We start from the raw sequence: 25833 nt of genomic DNA on the forward strand, positions 1-25833 counted from the left end.
GTCTTGGTTTTCCAAGATCGATCTGAGGTCAGGGTACCATCAGGTGAGAGTGCGGGACGAGGATGTCCAGAAGACAGCGTTTAGAACGCGATATGGGCATTATGAGTTTGTGGTGATGCCTTTCGGGCTCACCAATGCCCCGGCTGTGTTCATGGATCTCATGAATAGGGTATGCAGACCGATGTTGGATCGGTCAGTGATTGTATTTATCGACGACATTCTGGTGTATTCTAGATCTAGAGAGCAGCATGAGGAGCATTTGAGGGAGGTCCTTGAGGTATTGAGGTCGGAGAAGCTTTATGCAAAGTTCTCCAAATGTGACTTCTGGTTGCGGGAGGTCCAATTTCTAGGACATGTTGTTAATCAGAAAGGGATATTGGTCGATCCGGCCAAGGTTGAGGCGGTGATGAGTTGGGAGGTGCCGAAGTCACCCTCTGAGATCAGGAGCTTCCTCGGGTTGGCAGGGTATTATCGGAGATTCATTAAGGATTTCTCCAAGATCGCAGTGCCGCTCACCAGATTGACCCGGAAGGGTGTTGCATTCTCATGGGGGCCCGAGCAGCAGACCTCCTTTGAGACACTTCGCCAGAGGTTGTGCGAAGCCCCGGTATTAGCTCTCCCGGAAGGGATGGAAGATTTTGTAGTATATTGCGACGCATCGATTTCGGGACTGGGTGCAGTGTTGATGCAGAGGGGCCATGTGATAGCATATGCGTCGAGGCAGCTAAAGCCTCATGAGGCGAGATATCCCACGCATGATTTAGAGTTGGGGGCAGTAGTGTTCGCTCTCAAGATTTGGCGTCACTACTTGTATGGGGTTCGATGTACGATATACACGGATCATAAGAGTCTGAAGTATTTGATGGATCAACCCAACCTAAATATGCGTCAGAGGAGGTGGTTGGATGTGGTCAAGGATTATGATTGTGAGATACTGTACCACCCAGGCAAGGCTAATGTGGTAGCTGATGCATTGAGCCGTAGGGCGGAGAGCACTCCATCGCGAGATGTATGTCTGAGACTGACGGTGATGACTCTGGTATTGGATGCTACTCGCGGGGCGCAGGCCGAGGTTGTGAGATCCGAGATGCAGAAGAAAGAGCGGGTCGTGGGGTTAATTTCAGAGTTCGTTAAGGATGGACGAGGACTTCTGACGTTTCAAGGTCGGATTTGGGTACCGTTCGTGGGCGGTACACGTACTACTTTGATGGAGGAGGCTCATAGATCGAAATTCTCGATCCATCCCGGTGCTACGAAGATGTATTTGGACTTGAGGAAGGAATATTGGTGGCCTTGTATGAAGATAGACGTCGCATGGTTCGTTGAGAGGTGTTTGACCTGCCGTAGGGTTAAGGCCGAGCACCAGAGACCGCATGGCAAGTTGCAGCCCTTGGAGATCCCCGAGTGGAAGTGGGAACAAATTACTATGGATTTCATCACCAAATTGCCGAGAACTGCCAGGGGAGTCGATGCAATTTAGGTGATTGTGGATAGATTGACGAAGAGTGCACACTTCCTTGCCATTAGCGAGAGTTCATCAGCGGAGAAGTTGGCGGAGTTATACGTGAGAGAGGTAATATCTCGGCATGGAGTGCCGATCTCGATTGTTTCAGACCGTGATGTACGTTTCACTTCCAGGTTCTGGAAGAAATTCCATGAGGAGCTGGGTACTAAACTACATTTTAGTACCGCATACCATCCCCAGACAGACGGTCAGAGCGAGCGGACGATTCAGACACTGGAGGACATGCTTCGAGCGTGTGTGTTAGACTTCGGGGGGTAGCTGGGATGCATACTTACCCCTAGCAGAGTTTTCCTACAACAACAGCCATCATTCGAGCATTGGTATGCCACCTTTTGAGTTGTTGTATGGTAGGAGGTGTCGGACCCCCATTTGCTGGGGAGAGGTGGGACAGAGAGTGATGGGCAGCACGGAGATCGTGCTCCAGACAACAGAGCAGATTCAGCAAGTTAGACAAAGGTTATTGACCGCCCAGAGCCGGCAGAAGAGTTACGCAGACAGGCGCCGATCCGAGCTGGAATTTCAGGTCGGCGACTTCGTTCTCCTGAAGGTCTCTCCTTGGAAAGAAGTGATTCGATTCAGGAAGAGGGGCAAGTTGGGTCCCCGGTATATTGGGCCATTTCGTGTGAGTGCAAGGATAGGCCGGGTAGCCTATCGGTTGGAGTTGCCAGCGGAGTTGGGACAGATCCACGACACCTTTCATGTGTCGCAATTGAGGAAGTGCATAGCCGATGAGTCGGCGGTGGTTCCATTAGAGGATATTCAGGTGGATGCGAGCCTGAATTATGCGGAGAGACCAGTGGCTATCAGGGATCGGAAGATCAAGGTTATGAGGAACAAGGAGGTACCTCTGGTGTTGGTTCAATGGCAACACCGTAAGGGATCGGAAATGACTTGGGAGCCGGAACGTGAGATGCGGGAGCAGCATCCGAAACTATTTTCAGAATGAGACTTCGAGGGCGAAGTCTAATCCTAGCGGGGGAGAGTTGTAACAGCCCGGAATCTCAGGTATTATTAAATTATGTTTTTGGGGGTGATTTAAGAGGGGACTCGGCGAGTTGGAGCCTAGACTCGCCGAGTAGGATCGCAGACTTGGTCGCGGGTTCGCGACTGGACTCGACGAGTCCAGATATGGACTCGGCGAGTCGACGCTGTTCAGCAGAAACCCTAACCGTTCGGTTTTGGATCGTATATAACGCCTCTTAGGCCGTCATTTTCCGTCTTTTGGTCGATTGAGAAGAACCCTAATCGTTGTGGACGTCCAGAGCAGGAGAGAAAGCCATTGGAACTTGGAGGAACTTGTTAGGCAAGAAGAAGAGGAATTTGGCCAAAGGAATATCAAGGAGGATCGAGTCCTGAGGTTTGGGGGACACAGAGAGTGCGTTTTCAGGTAATACTCGGACCAATTCTGTTATTTTGATGTGTATGCGAAATTAGGGTTTATGAAACCCATTTAGTGATTAGATGGGTTATTATGTTATTACCCAAACGTTTATACCCCAGTAATAAGATGTTTAGAAGTCCAGAAAGTCCCATGATTGTATATCTCGGGACCATACGTAATTTAGAAAGCAGTTGCTCGTCTGCATGGCATGGACTCGCCGAGTTGTTCTTCAGACTCGGCGAGTAGCTTGAAGATTTACTGGGACTCGCCGAGTTGTTCTTCAGACTCGACGAGTGGAGTCGGGGTGGCCCCGCGATTCTTCCAGGAGTAACTCGTCGGGTCGAGGAGGATACTCGACGAGTAGATAGGGAATCTCAGAGAGTTGGAGGACGTCTAGACTCGCCGAGTCGCCATGGCACTCGCCGAGTCCGGTCGAGTTGACCGTTGACCGTTGACCAGAGTTGACCTAAGTCTGACTTCTTAGGGATAGTCACACTTAGAAGATATAAGTGTTAATGAGATATGTGATGTTATAGGGAGGTTGTAGCTCGTCGATTGTGCACGAGTCATTTCGGGAATTGCTAGCGTTCAGCTTTTACGAGGTGAGTCTTCTCACTATACTGTACCCGGAAGGGTTTGACTGTGTGACCGGAAGGTCAGATACGATATGTGATATGTATGCTATATGTGGTAAGATATTTGTTATATGTGCTATGTATGTTATGTGGGCCGGAAGGCAATATGTTATGGGCCGGAAGGCGAATATGTTATGGGCCGGAAGGCGTGGTGTTGATGACCGGAAGGTCAGGGCCTGGAAAGGCGTATGTGCGTAAGTTGTATATTGGGGAACTCACTAAGCATTTATGCTTACAGTTGTTGTGCATGTATTTCAGGTACTAGCAAGGACCGTGGGAAGGCACCGGCGTGATCGATACACACTGAAGAATGCTTTTATGATCTTGGGATTCTGATTATTTGTATTTGACAGAATACTTAAACTATTTATGCCTTGTTTTGAATGGAAATAAATATATTTTTAAAAATGAAAATTTTGTTTGAAAATTTGCGTTGTTACATTTGGGTTTGCAAGGGGTAAAAATGGTATTTTTCCCTAAACATGGATTGGCCTTGGCTAGGGACTAGTGGGGTATGGAAAATTACCTTAATTATTAATTAATTAGTATTAATTAGTGTAATTAATAGGCAGAGTCTAGTTAGAGCAGTTTGGGTATGAGTTCTATCAGTCATATGTGAAAGGTATGTCTCCTTACTGTTCTTACCTGTGTATTAGAATATATTATATATGTGATTACCAGATGGGTCTATGTGCTATTAATATGATATGTGTTATTGTGTATACTGAGAGTTAAGGTGTTATTTAGGGTTGCTGATTAGCCACATGGCGTGCTGTTTGCAAACTGAGATTTTGGGTAGTCTCCTGGGTTGCTGATAACCCATAGCAGTTTATATTGTGTTGTATTGTATATGGTATTTTAGGGAACTCACTAAGATTCATTGTTATAGTTGTTTATTAAATGTGTTTCAAGTATTTATGAGGATCGTGGGAATGCGAAGGCTTGATTGTATAGATTCGCCTATAGTTTATGATTCCAAATATTTTGGGATACTCTGATCTTTTGATGATCATCTGTATTTGACATTTGTGATTTTCTTGAGATAGTTTTTATGACCAATATTTTTATATGAATTTCAAAATGAAAATTTTGGTTTGGAAATCTAGATGTTGAACAGGGCATCCTTTTCAGCCTCCAACCTCTCTCAATGAAACACTATCTCTGTCTAGTGTTTATAAACTTATTTGTTTGATTAGAGGCCTTTTTATTGGCTTTTAGTGAATATTAAAGAAGAAGGATGTTCATTGTGGTGCAAGGAAGCAAGGAGATAGCTTGGGTCCCTCAGTCCCTTAAGATTTTGGAGTTGTAACACTCTAAACCAGTTATGACTTTGAAACCCTTGAAGAAATTCAATTTTAGCATATTAGTCCTTTAAGTACGTTGGGCATACTTATGAGTCCGCTTAGCGTACTACACATGGGTGATCACAGAGGGACAACATGTACATTGGGCATACCAGAAGTACATTGGGCATACGTGCCGGATGTCAAAACCCTAATTTTCAGACTTGAGACCTATATAAACACCCTTAACTCATTTAAGCCTTACCCTAATCAGCCTTTGTCACCTTCAAATGTCTCTAAAAACCCTAATACCATTGGTATGTGCATTTTGAGATTTAAGAGTGCATTTGTGGCCCTTATAGTGTTCATTCAAGAAGAAGAGGTTTTCAAACAAGCTTAGAGTGGCATTGGACTTCAAGAATCTACATATAGTCGACTTAAATCACCAGATCTAGCTAGGGTTTTCTAGTTTAGTTCCTTTGGTTGATTTTGGATCTCCTCTTGTGAGTAGAGCAACTCCAGAGGATGGAAATGACATATCTGAGGTCCCTTGGTCCGTTTGCAAGATAAAAATAGGGTTTTGGTGGGTGTTTTGAGCTCATGCATGGGTTAAGAACCTTAAAAAGGTCTTAATGGGGGTGTTGGGAATATATGAGGCATGAAAAGGCATAAAGTTGCCAACTTTATGCCCTAGGTCATCTTAATAAGCTTAGATCTAACTTTTGGACATAAAGGAATCGAGTATTAAAAACTTAATGAAGAAAGTGCATAATCTGTTAGTACGTTGGGCGTAACCGAGCGTACGCTGCACGTAAGTCCTAGAGACCTAGTATGTTGCACGTACCAGGGTGGTATGCTAAGCATACACACCACATATGGGCTTGGATTTGTTTGGGGCCTTTGAACTATTGGGCCTCAATGGGTTATTGGATCTTGTTATATTTTGGGGATGGTGGGCCATTTTATCTGTTGTGGGCCATGGACGTTATGATTCGAAAATATTGGGCCATGAGGCCCATTAATGATTTACAGACATTGACTTTGGGCCCATTATCAAGGAAATAATAGTTAGCCTTATGAGGGATTTGAAGTTTAGATTTTCCTTTGATTATGTAATGTCCTAACATGGGTTAATATTATTATTCAGCACGGGAGGTTATGAACAGTTAGGAGAGCAGTTTTCAGATTCTTCAAACAGAGGTGAGTCTCCTCACCATACCAATGGGTGGAAGGTACTAAGGTCGGCCCATTAATTGTTACATATATGCTATTTGGATTATGTGATATGCAATATATTAGTTGTTTCTGTGAATCTTGTATGGAAGACCTCGGGGGGTTCCCGATGCACTTAGGTATAGGACCATGGAGGGTTTCCACGACATCCTAGGTCAAAGACCTTGGTGGTTTCTCGAGGCACTTAGGTGTAAGACCTTGGAGGGTTTCCCTAGCATCCTAGGTCAAAGACCTCGGGGGGTTCCCAAGGCATTGGGCTAAGACCATGCAGGGGTTCCCATTGCACCCAGAGTAAGACGCTGGAGGGTTTCCAGGGCTTCCTTATATGTTGGTATGCATGGCTTAGGTGATATGTATAGCTGTTTTGCTAGTATGATATGTTGTATGTGGTTTATTTGTGGGTATGCTCTAGGGAACTCACTAAGCTTTCAGCTTACTATTTGTGGATTTGTTTCAGGTACATCTAAGCCCAAGGGCAAGGGCAAAGCGTGATGGCGCAACATGCACTCTTTCTCTCATTGATATATTATGGGACACTTTGATGCTTTTAAATAAAGTTGTAATTAATGTGGATTTGAAAACAATTGTTTTGGGATTTCATGGGTTATGCAAATGTGTTGATTAATTAAAAATGAAAAATGTTTGTTAAAAAAATTGGTGATGTGTGTAGACTCAACTAGTTTTAATCCTACTTCTAATTAATATTGACACACAAAGGCAGTGGACCTATCAATTGTGGTGTAGCTACATAAGTAGGGTATCGAACATAAGGAATAGAAAATTAAAACTAAAAACTAATATTATCTAAAAATAAGTAATAAACAAACGGTTTTCTCTTGTTTTACAAGACTAGAAACTTAATTAGAATAAACCAAAATTGTCTTGATTCTCTTCACAATTGAATGTAGGGTTGATTCCACAGCTCCTCACGACCAAGCAACACCTCCAATTGTTTCTTCAGCCTCCTAGGGTTCCAGAGAAGTTTTCATCTCGATCTCAAAGTCCCTATTTATAATTTTTTTGGGAACAGAGGTGACTTGTCAAGTCCAATGACCTACTCGGCGAGTCCCTCATTAAAAATCTATGTACGGAAAGGTCTTCAAGATATTCTCGAATCTTCGGCTTGACTCGCCGAGGGCGCTCAACTTCAACCTTTATTGGCTAAAGATAATAGTTTTCCTGGATACATTTCTGGTACACGATGCTAAACTTATTGCATCCTTCAAACTAAGCAGGGTCGTGTTTTTGTCCCATGATTTCACTAGAATAATGGAAGCCACAAATGCATTATAATGTATATAGGCTCAACTAAACATTTGGGTCTTCATAAAATCATCAACATAGTACTAGCATGAACCCTAATTGCTTTTACCAAAATTTTCTAATTTAGCCATAGCAATTTTAATGCAAAATTTTCAAAATTTAACTAATGTAACCAACCCCTACCCCACACTTAATTTATGAAATGTCCCGTTGCATATTATGCATCATAAGAAAATAAAGAGGGAATTGGAACAAACTCCCCTGGGATAGTCGTGGCGAGGTTGATATTCTTCAATTTAGCTCCATCTTCAGCTGACTTTAGACATGGGAACAACTCATCCATGTCTTGGGTGTCATATCTTGTGTAGGAAAGCTCCAAAAATGCAGGAAAGATACTTGGAAATCTTCAGAAATCAAACTCTAAGGAATATGCATGAGACCCGTAGTGAATATTAGCATAATGTAAGCCTTGAGAATGGAAAAGTGACCGGATCGTCGAGTCTATACGTCAACTCGACGAGTTGCAATGTATCTAGCAGAAAATCATGAAATTGAACTCGGACTCGTCGAGTAGGTAATGTGCACTCAATGAGTCCATCGCTGAGAGAAAAATTTAAATATTCTGCTTTTGGTTTCCGTGTCTGATGTGGCTGGCTATGATAAGTCAGTGGGTTTTCTTCATTTTTCTTCAACAGTTAGCACTCTAAGACCCTCCTTGATAACGGAATCGACCCTAACTTATGCACATTCTCATCTAGACCCGATCCTCTCTCTAACCTTGACAATTGAGACTCTTGCTTGCATCCAACCCTTCAATCTGAAAAGAAACAATCACAAGTAAAAAAACTTCCTACCTAAATATCCTACAAGTTCATCACCCAACACAACGAAAAATAAATAGTCTTAAACATCAAGAACACAATAAAATAAGACATCAATCTTCCTCGTCGTCTTCATCTCCTCCGGCTCCACTTCCACCCGCTTGATTTCCTCTCGCTTGCACCCTTTCATCCCAATTGGAGATATACGGGTATCCGGGCCTTGGTGCAAAGTGAATTTGCTCAAATAAGTAAGTAAAATACTCATTGACATTGTTCACTCCCTGCCCGATGTCGTCTTGGTATCTTCGCAGGTCCACGTTATACCAATCCATAGGTAGATCCTCATCCACTGGAATAACCGGTGGGTCTTGTGGCACCCGCTCTCTCCTTCGCCTTACCATCCTTCCTGGTTCTTCCGGCATCAACGGTTCATCATCATTTGGAATGCTAACATGGTCCCCTCCATAATCGTCAATGATCCTAGCCCTCCTAAATAAAGTTGTGGTGAAGGGAGGACTAAGAATCATAGTCAATGCTCGGGCCTCTGTTCGATCCAAAATGCCATAGGTTCTTGCAAGCCTTGTCACAAATATGCCACCATTGATTTTTGAAGTCACCTGCTCTTTCACTGCCCCTTCTGCCAAGTACTTTGCCTTGCAATATGGCAAATTGCAAAATACATTAGGAGTAATAATACTCCACATGTAGAATCTGTCGAGCGTCGGGACTTTATCATCATCCTTTCGCATGTTTATAGAGCTAGCGATCAGACGATGAAGGAGGCGATGGATCGGGGAGTGGATCATCCTCTCTTGAGTGGATGAAGGGATATAGACTTGGGTAGAAATGGTGTTCCACCAAATAGAGGCAACCACACCCTCGGGTAAGTCTTTGTGGCACTGCTCCAAAAATGACTCAAAAGTCTGATACATGATCTCATTCTGATCATAAATTCCTAGCCTCAACGCCAGCTTTGCCATGCTGCACTGGCAAAACTCTCCTCCAAGGCAGAATGAAATGATGTTAGGAATATAATAGTCGTCACCACCCCGGAAAGAGATGGTGGCAAAGAACTCCAAACAAAGTTCTTAATATACCGGTTCTTGAAGCTTAAACAACCTACTCCACCCGTCACACATTATTTGTACCCCATCAATTTCACAAGACTTGACCAAATAATGGCTTAGTGCTTCTTCCAGCCCAGCTTGCCCAATCCATGACCAGTCCAATCATTAGGAACATATATTTCCTTTCGCTTCAAAGCCTCCAACTTTCTCTTTTCACGTGTGAGTGAAGACTTGATGGTGATGCTTGGAAAAGTCAACCATGCGATGTCCCCTCAACTGCCTCCTCGTGAGCTTTGACCTCTCCTAGACATGGCTCCTACACAGCAAAGGAACAAGAAAATGACAAACAAAATAATGAAAGTATTAAAAATGGCAAAATATTAGGCATCAGCAGCATGGACTCGCCAAGTCCACGAACCGAATCGGCAAGTAGGATGAACTGCTCGAGTTCAAACTCGTTCTGATGAAATTAACCGGTCAAATCCATAAATTATTACAGGGGTTTGCTTCGGTATGTTCCAGGAGTCTATGAATGTAAAAATTTACGTCTAAAACGTCCTAATTTGTCAAGAATCAAAACCCTAAAATCCAAGTCTTCCCAAAAATAGGATTTTCCAGAAAAAGGTGTTATTACACCAAAAATTGAAACTTGCAAAGGATTAATGCTAAATTTGTTACCTTGTTAGTTGAAATTGCAAAAGAAGAGAAAATTCAAGATGGATGCTTGAGAGTGTTTGCACGTCGAGTGGGGGAGGCGGCTCGTATGAATGGCTGAGTGTTTGCAAATTAGGGTAAAAACCCCTCTTTTACAGAATGTAATTAAAATAATTTTTTTTCTGGGTAAAAATATGTATTCGTCGAGTAGGCGGACCTACTCGGCGAGTAAATACATGATTCATCGACTTTTCGGGATTTCTGAAACGGACTCGCTGAGTAGACTTATAGACTCGTAGTGTTTTTCATTCAGTGAAAATTTTGAATTTGTAAAATGAAATGTATGCCACCCCACACTTGAGCATTACTTGCCCTCAAGCAATCATTTTAAACACAGAAGAAGATTGGTAAAAACAAATCCTAAGCAAAATGAAAAACGAAAAAGAAAAGAAAAAGAAAGAAAACTCTAAATGCGGGTTGCCTCCCGGAAGCGCTTATTTTTAAGGAGTCATTAGCTGGACTCCTTCCTGCTTACATTTCTGCAATCCCTTCCAACAGCATCCCTTCTTCAAGTTCTTCATTTCTTGGAATTCCTTTTTCATATTTTTTCACCCTATGACCATTGACCTTGAAATGAGTTCCATCTCTTGATATTAGCTCCATAGCTCCATGTGGAAAATTTTTCTTTACTATAAATGGACTATCCCTTCGTGTCTTAAGCTTTCCCGGAAATAGTTTAAGCCTTGAATTAAAAAGTAACACCTTTTGTCCTTCGTAAAAGTCCTTATTACCCTTGAGTCTTTTTTCATGCCAGTTCTTGGTCTTTTCTTTGTAAATTAAGGAACTAGTGTATGCCTCATTTCTAAGCTCTTCCAAGGCATTCAATTGCATTAACCGGTTAGTTCTAAGTTCAGCTAGATCAAAATTGCATAACTTTAATGCCCAATAAGTATTGTGCTCTAATTCAACCGGTAAGTGACAATTTTTTTCCATAGACTAGCCTATATGGTGTAGTACCAATAGGTGTCTTAAAAGTTGTCCTAAACGCCCATAGTGCATCATCAAGCTTATCCGACCATTCTTTTCTATTACTTCCAACCGATCTTTCTAGTATGCTCTTCAACGCCCTATTTGTAATTTCAGTTTTCCCACTTGTTTGAGGATGATAGGATGTTGAAAATCTGTGGTGAACACCATATTTTTGCAACACTTTAGCTAATTGGTCATTGGCGAAGTGAGTGCCTCGGTCACTAATGAGAGCTTTAGGAACTCCAAATCTTGAGAATAATTTCTTCAAAAGGTGTACAACCACCCGAGCATCATTAGTGGGCAATGCTTGTGCCTCCGCCCATTTAGATACGTAATCAACCGCCACCAAGATGTATTTATTTCCTTTAGACATGGGAAAGGGTCCCATGAAGTCAACCCCCCACACATCAAATATTTCACACACTTGAATGCTTTATTGAGGCATTTCATTTCGGGATGATATGTTCCTCACTCTTTGGCATGAGTCACATTCCTTGACATATTGAGCAACATCCTTGAAAATTGTAGGCCAATACGACCCAATATCAAAAAATTTCTTTGCGGTGTAATGTGCTCAATGATGTCCTCCGGTGGGTCCACTATGGCAGTGTGCCAAAATTTCTTGACTTTCCTTCCCGAATACACATCTTCTTATCATTCCATCCGTGCAGCTTCGGAAAAGGTATGGCTCGTCCAAAAAGTAGTATTTAACTTCCGAACATAATTTCTTCTTTTGTTGGCGAGTCAAATCTTTTGGGCTGTATTTGGTTGCTAAATAATTCGCTATATTCGCAAACTATGGCACTTCTTCCGCTACTACCATGATATACTCATCGGGAAAATCATCCCCAATTTTATCTTCTTCTAACTTCTCCAAAAGTGGGTTTTCTAGTCTTGATAAGTGATCGGCAACTACGTTTTCCATCCCCTTTTTATCGCGTATTTCGATACCAAACTCTTGTAGAAGTAGAACCTAACGTATCAATCTAGGCTTCACATCTTGTTTGGAAATAGATACTTCAACGCGGAGTGATCGGTAAAAACGATTGTCTTGGACAACACTAAGTATGGTTGAAACTTGTCAAAAGCATATACCACTGCTAACAACTCCTTCTCGGTAGTAGTGTAGTTCTCTTGAGTAGGATTCAATGTCTTGCTTGCATAATAGATTGGCTGAAAATGCTTTTCAATTCTTTATCCCAAAACAGCTCCCACCGTAAAGTCACTAGCATCACACATGAACTCAAAAGGAAGACTCCAATTTGGAGCCACCATAATAGGTGAAGCAGTTAACTTTTTCTTCAACAAATTAAATGCTTCAAGACATTCTATAGAAAAGTTGAATGGGCATCCTTCAAAAGTAATTTAGTCAAGGGTCTTGTGATCTTCGAAAAGTCTTTAATAAAACTCCTATAAAACCTTGCATGGCCTAAAAAGCTTTTTACCCCCTTGACATTTGTTGGAGGTGCTAATTTGGCTATAGTTTCCACCTTTTCTCTATCTACCTCTATCCCCATCCTTGAGACCTTGTGTCCTAGCACAATTCCTTCCTTCACCACAAAATGACACTTCTCCCAATTAAGGACAAGGTTGGTCTTTTCACATCTTGCTAACATTAGATCCTAGTTGGACAAGCAATCTTCAAAAGAGGACCCAAAAACTGAGAAGACATCCATGAAAACCTCCATAAACTTTCCGATCATATCATGAAAGATAGCCATCTTGCACCTTTGGAAAGTAGCTGGTGCATTGCATAACCCAAAAGGCATGCATCTTGTGACATCCCCAAAATCACGGCCGGAAAAGACCGATTTCATTTATGCTTTTTAAAATAATTTCAGAGTAAATCCTTTTGATTTAAAAGTGTTGCGGAATTTGTTCCTAAAAAAAACATGATAAAATAATATTTATCAAAGCGTTTCATCAAGAGATCCGTTTTCATTATATAATCAAAAATCGGGATGTCATGTTCCGACACATACCATAAAGCATAAACGATAACATTACAAGTCTTTCAACAAATATATACATATACAGACTTGTAAACAAAACAACTCGATGATTCATCCATCTTACGCCCTTGCGCCACTTCCTGTAAAACAAATAAAACTGAGTGGGTCAGGCTTGGGAGCCTGGTGAGCATATAGGGTTTTCAACCCACAATAAATAAATTATATTTAATTTCACCAACCAATCACTATCCCGATTACCCATTCCCGTTATCCTCACTTTACGTCCCTAAAACAACATCTATCTCAAGGGACCTAATCTAGGATTTTCATCGGGACGGACATTACTGCTAAGGGGTTTCCTTAACAATAGATATCCTAAAGGCAACCATGAGGGGGATAGAGTACACCGGTGAACACATCGTTCACAACACCTACAGGTTATGAACCTGCTAGCGTTCCACAGGACTGTCTAGAAAGAGTCTGTGGTCGTTATCCATACTCCGCTGAATAACTAGATCAACAACAACAACAACATCGAGGCCTCTCATATGTTTTTACACACCAACTATCTACCCATGTTCTACCCAACATATTAGTAGATAAGAATATATATATATATATATATATATATATATATATATATATATATACATAGTTTAAAACCTGTATATCATTATCATTCAATACATATTCCACATAACAGATGAGGCACACGCACATAACACGTATTTCTTAGAAAGTAAATCAGATCTATGAGATAGAAGAGAGTGAATACACATTCACACACATAACCACAAAATTATACACATAACACGTATTTCGTATAAAATACTTCATAATTATGCGTTAGAAGAAAGTAACTACACACTCACGCATATAAACAACAATATACTTAATACACTCAAACCATACTTGTATTATTATCGTGTTTATGAAAGGTAGTATACACTCACTTGATCAGAAGATGATCAGACAGCACTACGGCTTGTAGAAGTAGAAATCCTCAGCAGATCTGGAAGATCTCTACAAAAATCGAACTTCTCGCGGGCAGAGCTTCGGCTCGGCAATCGCACTTCTCGGGATATTCGGGCTTCGGGACTTGCTTCGGGTCTCGGGGATATTACCGGGGCTTCGGGTTACTTCTGGCATGCAAATCGAGGTAAAATGGGAGAGAGAAGAGAGAAAATAGCAACCCTAAACGACTGGCCCTTCAAATCTATTTATAGGGCAAATTTGGCCCTTGCCACGTCGTGCCAACCTTTTTCCACGTCGTGGGCTTGGTCGTCACTGCATGCGTCATCCCATGTTTCATCTGGGGGCCTCTCAGAGGTGTTAGGAGACTTGCACGGAAACCTCGTTTCAACTACTACAACATTATCCATAGATATCGGCTTTTTCTAACATTTCATTTTGACGCTTATTTTTATTCTTAATTAAATTAAGACACACAATTAAGCACATAACACATAATACTCAAATAATACACTTCTATTATTTCAAAACGGGTTACAAGGGTTAACGTAGACTATTATACCAACATTAATGACAATCCCAGAAACACAGGCGTTACAATTCTCTCCACCTTAGAATGATTCCGTCCCTGGAATCACACATCAACAAACAAATGCGGATAGCGACCCATCATGTCACTCTCCGTCTCCCAGGTGAGATTCGGCCCATTCGTGTGTTTCCATCGGACAAGCACTAACTTGACCATCTTGCGTCGCAACTTCTTTGTCTTTCGGTCAATGATTGCCTCTGGTTCTTCAATCAACCTTTTGTTCTCATCGATTCTCAACGCCGAAAGTGGAATCATGTCGGGAACTTCTCCCGTGAACTTCCTCAAATAACACACATGGAAAGTGAATTCCATTCAGTTCTTCTGGTAGTTCGAGCTTGTAAGCTTGGTTCCCAATCCTCTGAAGAACTTTAAACGGTCCAATAAACCTTGGACATAATTTTCCCCTTTTACCAAATCTTATAAGTCCCTTCCACGGCGAGACTTTAAGCAAAACCGAATCCCCAACTTCAAAAGTCATTGGTCTTTGCTTTTTGTCAGCATAAGTCTTTTGACGATCCTGAGCAACTAACATTCTTTCCCTAATTATTTTCAACTTTTCAGCAGTTTGATGAACCATCTTCGGTCCCATAAACTGCTTTTCCCCTGCCTCAAGCCAACAAGACGGCGTACGACACTTCTGCCCGTACAAAGCTTGATAAGGTGTCATCTTAATGCTCGAGTGAAAACTATTATTGTAGGAAAATTCTACCAAAGGTAAATGTTCATCCCAGTTACCTAGGAATTCTAGAGTACATGCTCTCAGCATGTCTTCAAGCGTTTGTATCGTTCGTTCGCTCTGACCATCAGTCTGCGGATGGTAAGCTGTACTTAAACACAACTTGGTACCCAATTCCTCTTGTAGACTTTTCCAAAACCTCGAGGTGAAACGGCTATCACGATCCGATACAATCGTTAACGGAACACCGTGAAGCCTTACAATTTCCTTCACGTAAGAATTCGCAAGCTTCTCCATAGACCATTTTTCCTTGGCCGTTATGAAATGCGCACTCTTAGTGAATCGATCAATGACCACCCAAATCATGTGGTGACCATTCTTTGTTCTGGGCGGTTTAGTGACAAAATCATAGCAATGTCTTCCCACTTACCCATAGGCACAGACAATGGTTCTAAACTCCCGTACGGTTTCTGATGTTGTGTCTTTACTCTCCCACAAGTCACACACTCGGCCACATACTTTGCAACATCAAGCTTCATCGTCGGCCACCAGTAGTAGGGTTTTAGGTCCCTATACATTTTAGTGCTACCGGGATGAATCGAGTACATGGTTTTGTGAGCATCTTCCATCAGAAGATCTCTGACTCCTCCTGTCTTAGGTATCCAAATCCGATCTTGGAACACCTTCAGTACATGACTCTTTACACCGAACACCAACGTTTTGCCCAAACGATCCTCCTTTCGGTCATTCTTTTCAGAAGCTTCCTCTTGAGCTTTCTTTATACTTTCCACAATGGTCGAGACAACTTTAATTCTCAACGCTCTTGGCCTATTCCTTTCAAGATTGACTTTCTGACTGAGAGCATCAGCAACAACATTAGCCTTACCGGGGTGGTAAAGTATTTAACAGTCGTAGTCTTTAAGTAATTCTAGCCAGCGTCGTTGCCTCATATTCTATTCCTTCTGACCAAAGAGATATTGGAGACTCTTATGATCAGTGAAAAGTTTGCACTTTGTGCCATAGAGGTAATGCCTCCATATCTTCAGAGCGAAAACTACCGCTGCCAACTCCAAATCATGAGTCGGGTAGTTCTTTTCATGCTCTTTCAGCTGTCGAGACGCATATGCTATCACCTTTTCTCTTTGGGTCAAAACACAACCCAATCCAACCCCAGACGCATCGCTATAAACAGCGAAGTCTTCAACTCCATCGGGTAGAGAAAGTATCGGTGCCTCGCATAGTTTCTTCTTTAGCTTCTCGAATGCTTCTTTATGCTTATCATTCCAAGCATAAGTAGCTCCTTTGTGGGTCAAAGCTGTCAACGGTGTAGCGATCGAAGAAAAGCCTTGGATAAACCTTCGGTAATATCCGACTAATCCCAACAAGCTTCGGATCTCCGTGGGACTTTTCGGTTGTTCCCACTTCATCAAGGCTTCGATCTTCGCTGGATCAACCATTATCCCTTCTTGGTTGACCACGTGACCCAAGAATTGGACTTCACGAATCCAAAAATCACATTTGGAGAACTTAGCATACAACTTCTCCTTCTTCAAGACTTCTAACACTTCTCGCAAGTGTTTGCCATGCTCTTCTTGGCTCTTTGAATAAATCAGAATGTCGTCAATGAACACTATCATGGATTTATCAAGGAATGGATTACAAACCCTATTCATAAAATCCATGAATGCTGCTGGAGCATTGGTTAGTACAAACGACATAACCAAAAACTCGTAGTGTCCATAACGGATATCTATTCTTTATTGTTGCCTTATTCAGCTCTCGGTAATCAATGCACATTCTCATACTTCCATCTTTCTTCTTCACAAATAACACCGGAGCTCCTCAGGGTGATGAACTAAGTCTAATGAAACCTTTGTCCAATAACTCCTGAAGTTGCATCATCAACTCCTTCATCTCCGTCGGTGCTAATCGATAAGGTGCTTTTGCAATTGGCGTTTTTCCGGGCAACAAGTCAATACGGAATTCCACTTGTCGATCAGGCGGTAATCCAGGAAGATCTTCGGGAAATACTTCCGGAAAATCACACAAAACAGGAACATTATGCATCACCTTCTTTTCCTTCTTAGCATCGATCATGAATGCTAAGTATGATGTACACCCCTTGGTCAAACATTTTCTGGCTTTCATCAATGAAATGATTCTAGAATTTACTCTGCGTTTATCTCCATACACCATAAACGATTCCTTCCCAGGCAGGTTTACTTTGACTATCTTCTTTCTGCACAATATCTCGGCATCATTGGCGCTAAGCCAATTCATTCCCAAAACGATGTCGAAACCATTAAGTTCGATAGGCAATAATTCCTCGTGGAACTTATTCTCATTTAAATCAATTAAGATGTTTTTCATGCGATAGCTAACAGGTACAAACTTTCCACTAGCAACTTCGACTAACAAAGCATCATCTAGTCTAACAACAGGCAAAGCTAGTTTTCTACCAAATTCATGCGATATAAAGGAGTAGTTGGCTCCAGAATCAAATAAAATTTGGGCAGGCAATTCGTTAACGAGAAAGGTACCTAAAGTGACATCAGCTTCCTCTTTGGCAGCTTCCAGTGTCATCTGGAATACTCTTGCTTTTGGCTTTGGCGGAATATTGGGTCTTGCTGCTTCCTTCTTCTTAGGACAGTCCCTCGACATATGACCCTCCTCACCACAACCATAGCAAACTTTCTTGGTGAGAGTGCACTCATTGGCATAGTGCCCTGGCTTCCCACATTTGAAACAAGTGGTCACTACCTCACATTTTCCATGATGCTTCCTCTTACATTTGTCGCACCATTTTACTTCGCCTCCTCCTACTCTCGAACTAGATTTCGAGAATTTACTTTTCTTGTTGGACCCTGAAGGCCCATCGAACTTCCTCTTTTCACCAACATCAGACCTCTCCAGACCCTTCTCCCTGATCTGGGTCTCAACATTCTTAGCAGCCCAGATGGCGGCTTTCAAAGTAGTTGCTTGCTTAACCATTGGACCAAAGTCCGCGGGTAATCCGAGAGCAAACTTGTTCACCTTGGAGAGTTCTGTTGGTACTAGGTATGGAATAAGCTTCATCTTCTCTGTGAAACTTGTAGCGTATTCAGTAACGCTCAATCTTCCCTTCTTCAAATTCTAAAACTCATTATTGATTTCCAGAAGGTCCTGCTCTGAGCAGTATTACAACTTTAGTTGCACAACAAAGTCTTCCCAAGACATCTTACTTGCTTCTCCCTTGAGCATTGAATCAGCATGAAGCTTCCACCAACTCAATACTCCAGACTTTAATAGAGGAACCGAGAGAGCAGTCTTCTGTCTGTTGCTACATTCGCAACTTTCGAACATTGTCTCCATCTCAGAGATCCAATTTATAACTTCCACCGGCGTCGGACTTCCGGATAGACATGGTGGTTTGGATGCCATGAAATACTTGTACTTGCATCCTCTCCCATCATTTCCTCCATCCATGTTGTTTTGCCTAACTATCGGCGGGTTGGCTTGATCAACAGTCCCGCTGTACTTCCCTTCTTCCGACTGCTCGGGAATCTGTTTAGGTTCCACAATGGGTACAACAGGTTCGTCCCCATTTCCATACAACATCTGTCGCATTTCTTCCCTTTGCTCGGCTCACATAGCCCGAATCATAGCCTGCACTCCAACCATGATGATTGGTTCTGGTGCAGCAGCTACAACAGGTGCTTGCTCAATCACAGGCGGTTGAGGCTGTTGATTTCTGTTTTCATTTGCATTTCCTACTCCACTTCTTGTTCTTTCCATTCTTGATCTACACACCGAATAAGGTGAAATTTAGATCCTTATCCATGATAGATATTACAATCATCCTTATCATTTCCGTAACGTTTACATGCTAGTCCTAATATTGTAGACGTACGCTTAGAATCCTACACACATAAGGTTTCCCGATCCGGTCGGCAACAAACCATAGATCCGAACAAATAATATCATATATGGCAACACAAACATTTAGCACGTAAAGGCATTTTAGGCAACTTTCCTAAAATATACTAGTGCTCGTGTCTATAATTTAACAGACACACACCTCAAAACCTTCACTTAGCATTTTAAGTTTAAGTCTAGAAATCCTACAAATTCCTAGTTCGCTTAAACCAATGCTCTGATACCAACTGTGACATCCCCAAAATCACGGCCAGAAAAGACCGATTTCATTTATGCTTTTTAATATAATTTCAGAGTAAATCCTTTTGATTTAAAAGTGTTGCGGAATTTGTTCCCAAAACAAAACATGATAAAATAATATTTATCAAAGCATTTCATCAAGAGATGCATTTTCATTATATAATCAAAACTCGGGATGTCGTGTTCCGATACAGACCATAAAGCATAAACGATAACATTACAAGTGATTCAAAAAATATATACATATACAGACTTGTAAACAAAACAACTCGATGATTCATCCATCTTACGCCCTTGCACCACTTCCTGTAATACAAATAAAACTGACTGGGTCAGGCTTGGGATCCTAGTGAGCATATAGAGTTTTCAACCCACAATAAATAAATTATATTTAATTTCACCAACCAATCACTATCCCGATTACCCATTCCCGTTATCCTCACTTTACGTCCCTAAAACAACATCTATCTCAAGGGACCTAATCTAGGATTTTCATCGGGACGGACATTACTGCTAAGGGGTTTCCTCAACAATAGACATCCTAAAGGCAACCACGAGGGGGATAGAGTACACTGGTGAAAACATCGTTCACAACACCTACAGGTTATGAACCTGCTAGCGTTCCACAGGACTGTCTAGAAAGAGTCTGTGGTCGTTATCCATACTCCGCTGAATAACTAGATCAACAACAACAACAACATCGAGGCCTCTCATCTGTTTATTACACACCAACTATCTACCCATGTTCTACCCAATATATTAGTAGATAAGAATATATATATATATATATATATATATATATATATATATATATATATATATATATATATTTATACATAGTTTAAAACCTGTATATCATTTTCATTCAATACATATTCCACATAACAGATGAGGCACACCCATATAACACGTATTTCATAGAAAGTAAATCATATCTATGAGATAGAAGAGAGTGAATACACATTCACACACATAACCACAAAATTATACACATAACACGTATTTCGTATAAAATACTTCATAATTATGCGTTAGAAGAAAGTAACTACACACTCACGCATATAAACAACAATATACTTAATACACTCAAACCATACTTGTATTATTATCATGTTTATGAAAGGTAGTATACACCCACTTGATCAGAAGATGATCAGACAGCACTACGACTTGTAGAAGTAGAAATCCTCAGCAGATCTGGAAGATCTCTACAAAAATCGAACTTCTCGCGGGCAGAGCTTCGGCTCGGGAATCACACTTCTTAGGATCTTCGGGCTTCGGGACTTGCTTCGGGTCTCGGGGATATTACTCGGGCTTCAGGGTACTTCTGGCATGCAAATCGAGGTAAAACGGGAGAGAGAAGAGAGAAAATAGCAACCCTAAACGACTGGCCCTTCAAATATATTTATAGGGAAAATTTGGCCCTTGCCACGTTGTGGCAACCTTTTTCCACGTCGTGGGCTTGGTCCTCACTGCATGCGTCATCCCAAGTTGCATCTGGGGGCCTCCCAGAGGTGTCAGGAGACTTGCCACGTCGTGGCACTGCTTGCCACGTCATGGTCTCTGACAGTTTTGGGGTTTCGCGCCCCGAACTTCAGAAATTCATAACTTTCGCATACAAACTCCGTTTTCGACGTTCTTTATATCGCTGCGAAGGTGAGATTATGCTCTACCACTCTCGTTTAGAATCCATTGGCTAATTTTGACTTTATTTTTAATATATTATAAGTATATTACTTATATATTATCTTTAGTAGGCCGGGACTGGAAAACTCCGTTCGAAATTCATAACTCCTTCATCTGAACTCCGTTTCCGTCCGTCTTTCCGTCGTTGCACTACTATCGATGAGATCTTCAATTATCATTTAGATCACTAAGGATAGAGATCTATCTACCTTAAATTCACTATTTACGTCGCACTGGGTCGCGCTATGTCGTGCCGGTTCTGTCGCGAAACTTCGACAGGTCATAACTTCTTCGTTATAACTCAGATTTTGGCGTTCTTTATATGCACGGAAACCTTGTTTCAACTACTAAAACATTATCCATAGATATCGGCTTTATCTAACATTTCATTTTGACGCTTATTTTTATTTTTAATTAAATTAAGACACACAATTAAGCACATAACACATAATACTCAAATATTACATTTCTATTATTTCAAAACGGGTTATAAAGGTTAACCTAGACTATTATACCAACATTAATGACAAGCCCAGAAACACAGGCGTTACACGTCTATATGCAAATGTTCCACTTGGGCATGTAAAAGTGGTGTTCTCTTGGTCTTGTGGGTCGATTGGAATTTGAAAGTACCCCGAAAACCCATCAAGAAAACAGTAATAAAGATGACTGGAAAGCCTCTCAAGCATTTGATCGATAAAAGGTAATGGAAAGTGATCCCTGCATGTGGCCTCATTTAGTTTCCTATAGTCGATGCAAACTTGCCACCCGGTTACCGTCCTTGTCGGAATTAATTCGTTGTTTTCATTAGCCACTACCGTCATGCCTCCCTTATTCGGAACCACTTGGACTAGAATCATCCATGGGCTATCGGATATCAAATAAATGATTCCGGCATCTAGTAATTTCACCACCTCCTTTTTCACAACTTCTTGCATGTTCGGGTTGAGTCTTCTTTGGCGTTGTACTATAGCTTTGGATCCTTCTTTTAAGTTGATTTTGTGGGAACAATAGGCCAGACTAATTCCCTTTGTGTTGGTTATCTTCCATGCTATAGCACCTTGTCTCTTCTTTAGTACACCTACAAGGCTCTCCTTCTCATGTTTGGCCAAATCAGCAGCTATAATTACAGGTTTTTGCTGGCCATCTTCAAGAAATGCCTACTCCACGTGATCTGGCAGTACCTTGAGCTCAGATTTTATTTTCTGAATGATGAACACGTCGACTCCAGTAAGGGGAGTCGTCGAGTCTGATGTAATATTCGCGACTAGTCGGGGTTCTTTGAACGGAATCGTCGAGTCATTCGAGGCTACTCGGCAAGTTGGTCCTTCTACACTACTGATCAGATCGTGATACTCAGCTTCCTCGAGCAGTCTTTCTAACTCCATCAAGTCCCTTTCAGCATCAAACTCTTCTTCTAATGAGACAGTGGACTTGCTTGGTTTTTCTTCTTTCCAATCTTCCAACAATTCTTCCAACATGTCAATTGAGAATGTCGTGTCATCACTACTCCTTGCATGCTTCATGGCTTGATCAACTCTGAAAGTGACTGATTCGTCTCCTACCCGAAGGGTAAGTTTAGAATCTCGCATGTCGATGATAGTGCTTGTTGTATTAAGAAAAGCTCTTCCTAATATAATTGGAACTTGGGGATCCGCTTCCATGTCTAGAACTATAAAGTCCGCGGGGAACACGAACTTGTCCACCTTCACCAAAAGATCTTCACAAATTCCCTTAGGAAATGTAACCGTCTTGTTTGCTAGGTGTATTGCCATACGAATGGGCCTTGGCTCGGGAAGGTCTATCTTTTTGAAAAGTGAGTAAGGCATGTGATTTACACTTGCCCCTGAGTCATCTAGTGCATGAATGGTGGCCAAGTTTCCAAATTGGCAGGGTAATGTTAAACTTCCCGGATCTCCTTTCTTCTTAGGAAGTTTGTTCAACATAGCAGCTGAACAGTTCTGGTTTAGGACTACCTTCTTCACTTCTTCTATATTCCTTCTATTAGTTAGAAGCTCCTTGACAAATTTGGCGTATTTTGGCATTTGAGCAACCGCTTCTATGAATGGTATATTAATTTGAAGAGCCTTTATGTGTTCTAGAAACTTCTGGTAGTCTTCTTCATGCTTTTCTTATCTAGCTCGGGCTGGATATGGCAGTGGAGGCTGGTATGGCTTAACAGGAGGTTAGTTTTTCTGATCAGGTGTCGGACTCGTCGAGTCCATATCCTGGACTTGGCAAGTAGGTTCTGGATTCCGCTGGGTTTAATCTTGATTCAGCCCTTCTGCCTCCTTCTCTTGCACCAGTTCCGGGTCTTCATTCTGAATAGGGGCCAGAGGGGTTATAATCTTCCCACTCTTGGTTGTGACAATGTTTATATGTGCACCTTTCGGGTTACTTTCGGTATTGCTCGGAAGTCCACCCAGTCTTCTCTCATTCACTTGTTGTGCAAGTTTTCCTAGCTGCTTTTCTATGTTGAGAATAGATGCTTGTTGATTCCAAAGCAAAGCTTGTTGATATTTCATCATAATTTGGTGTTCTCTCAACATATTTTGTTAATCTTTAAGTGTAGCATCGGTATCATTGTGTCGTTTCTCGGATGCAGCTACGAATCTTGTAAGCATCTCTTCCAAATCAACTCTCTTCTCCATGATTGGCTCATCCTTTTGATAGAAACCCCGTTCTTTTTGCTTGTATTTCTCCTCCTTTGCTATTTTGTACTCGTCATACGGGAGCCATTTCTTATTCGGTTTTCGCCAATTATCGTCAAATCTGTGACCACTTGAATACAATACTTGAGCCTTCTTGTTTCCATTCTTATCCAAATCACATTCCTTAGTGAGATAAGGTCCTCTACAATTCTCACATCCTATCCGAATGGCATGGATTGTTTGATCCATCATAGTCATCCTCCTATATAAACTATCTACTTTAGTTATCATTGTCGCCATGCCATCGTTAACAGTGTTCATCACTCCCCTACTTACTTCATTTCGTGGGTTATGATATTCTCTAGAATGTTTAGAGAATTCTTCAATTATTTCCTTGATCACCGGGGGTGGATTCTTGGTGAGCAGTCCTTGCAAGTCAAGAAGCTGCCTTGTAGTCACATTGACCCCATCATAGAAGATAGAGACTTCCTGTTGGCTATTCAGATCATGATGTGGGCAATTCCTTAGTAGACTCTTGTATCTTTCCCATGCCTCATAAAGGGACTCTCCAACTTGTTGTTCGAAGTTGGCAATGGCTTTCTTCAACTTGGCTATCTTCGAAGGTGGCCAAAACTGGTCAATGAATTATTATTTCATCTTAGTCCATGTAGTGATGGATCTAGGAGTTAGTGACTTGAGCCAATCCTTTGCAGCACCCTTGAATGTGACTGGAAGCATACGAAGTAGCTGGGTTTTGCGAGGCACATTTGGAACATTGTAGTAATCAGCTACATCATTGACTTCATCCAAGTGTTTATAGGCATCTTCATGGTCTTTTCCGTAGAAGGGAATCTCCTTGAGTTGAGCAAGTATGTGACCTTTGAGCTCAAAAGTGGCAGTCGCGGGAATTGCGGGTTGCACAAGTCCTGGGACGGTATCATCTCTTATCCTTTTCTTCCACTCGCCCATAGGAACTTCATCAATGTTCGCCATGGTGTTGTCAAAGTCACTTTCTAGATCGCTACCTTCTCCAAATTTGCTTTCTTCCCCTTCGGATTCGTACACGATGTCTTCCTTGATTGGGTCTTCGTTTGCTAAGGAAGAGGTGTTGGATACTCCTGATTTGCTGCTCTTTATCTTGCTAAAAACGGATTTGAGATTCTTCAAAGGCGAGTTCCTTGAAGAAGTGGTTTCTCCAACGGCTTTTCCTTTGTTCTTCTTTAAAGTGGACTCCGGGTCTTCAAGTGGAGGAACCAAAGGCGTATTGGATCATCGGGTCATGTAACAACTGCAAACAAAACAAGAAAAACGCGTAAAAAGAACAAAAATAAAATAAAAACAAAAAATGTGAAACAGCAATGGACTCGCCGAGTAGCTTCGACTGCACTCGGCAAGTTCAAGGCGGAAACATAAAAAAATCTAATTAAATTTCTAAAACAGAAATTATTAGAACTAATCCTAATAACTAAATTACCAACAAAATAACTTTGTGCAAGATAATTCTCACACAAAGGATCGATAAAACTAGAAATTATTGCTATTTTTTGAACCGTTCCCCGGCAACGGCGCCAAAAACTTGATGTGTGTAGACTCAACTAGTTTTAATCCTACTTCTAATTAATGCAATTGACACACAAAGGCGATGGACCTATCAATTGTGGTGTAGCTAAATAAGTAGGGTATCGAACACAGGGAACGGAAAATTAAAACTAAAAACTAATATTATCTAAAAATAAGTAATAAATGAAGGGTTTTCTCTAGTTTTGCAAGACTAGAAACTTAATTAGAATAATTAACACTCAAATTAACTAACTAGCAACTAAAACACGTAATTACCAACTAAATTCAATAATAAAGAGGACTTCTGTTAGGTTCTACTCATTTGTTCCCATGGATGATTTCAATGTTTCAGATTAATTTTTCAATGGCTACCAACTAAGATGATTAGTTCCACGTTCGCTATTACTAATCCTTAGGAAACAAATTAACTCAAGCAGTGGCCGGTTGTCTAAATTAACGGATTTCCTAGTTATTGATTCGGGTTAAATAAGACTTGTAATGGTTAATTAAATTGGCCCTTCAATTAACCTCTTGCTGATGTTCATCATACAAGCTCACACATTAACTTACCTATCTTATAGTTAATACTAGTTTCACATTCGCTATTCCTAGACATACAACTATGTGGTCACAATAAATCATATGAAATTAATAACTAAGAGATGTTCATACAACTTAATTACTGATTTATTGATAGAATA

The 25833-nt window shown here is 41.3% G+C and overlaps 1 protein-coding gene and 1 non-coding gene across 2 annotated transcripts; one reads left to right on the plus strand and one right to left on the minus strand.

Annotated features, from left to right (window-relative positions):
• Positions 1–10236: 10236 nt before the first annotated feature.
• Positions 10237–11264, minus strand: LOC145099708 (uncharacterized). The gene is made up of 3 exons (XM_079037232.1): positions 10880–11264; positions 10398–10776; positions 10237–10282 (listed from the first exon to the last, which is right to left on the minus strand). Exons 1-3 carry the CDS (start codon positions 11262–11264, stop codon positions 10237–10239), a joined length of 810 nt encoding a protein of 269 aa, XP_078893358.1.
• A 12810-nt stretch (positions 11265–24074) lies between these two features.
• LOC145103554 (small nucleolar RNA R71) lies at positions 24075–24181 on the plus strand. Its single transcript, XR_013706639.1, has one exon. It is a non-coding gene; the product is annotated as a small nucleolar RNA R71 (small nucleolar RNA).
• The last annotated feature ends 1652 nt before the right edge of the window (positions 24182–25833 follow it).

Source organism: Lactuca serriola, chromosome 4 (genome assembly GCF_051521515.1).
Source record: "Lactuca serriola cultivar US96UC23 chromosome 4, Lser_US96UC23_V15, whole genome shotgun sequence".
Lineage (NCBI taxonomy): Eukaryota > Viridiplantae > Streptophyta > Magnoliopsida > Asterales > Asteraceae > Lactuca > Lactuca serriola.

Excerpts from the sequence above, each read along its gene's own strand:
- LOC145099708 (XM_079037232.1), bottom strand. The coding sequence starts at position 11,264 with ATGTCTAAAGGAAATAAATACATCTTGGTGGCGGTTGATTACGTATCT. Across the intron at positions 10,777-10,879 it reads AACTTTTAAGACACCTATTG|CTGAACTTAGAACTAACCGG; the intron begins GTACTACACCAT and ends ATTTTGATCTAG. Across the intron at positions 10,283-10,397 it reads TTGGAAGGGATTGCAGAAAT|GATTTGTTTTTACCAATCTT; the intron begins GTAAGCAGGAAG and ends CATTTTGCTTAG.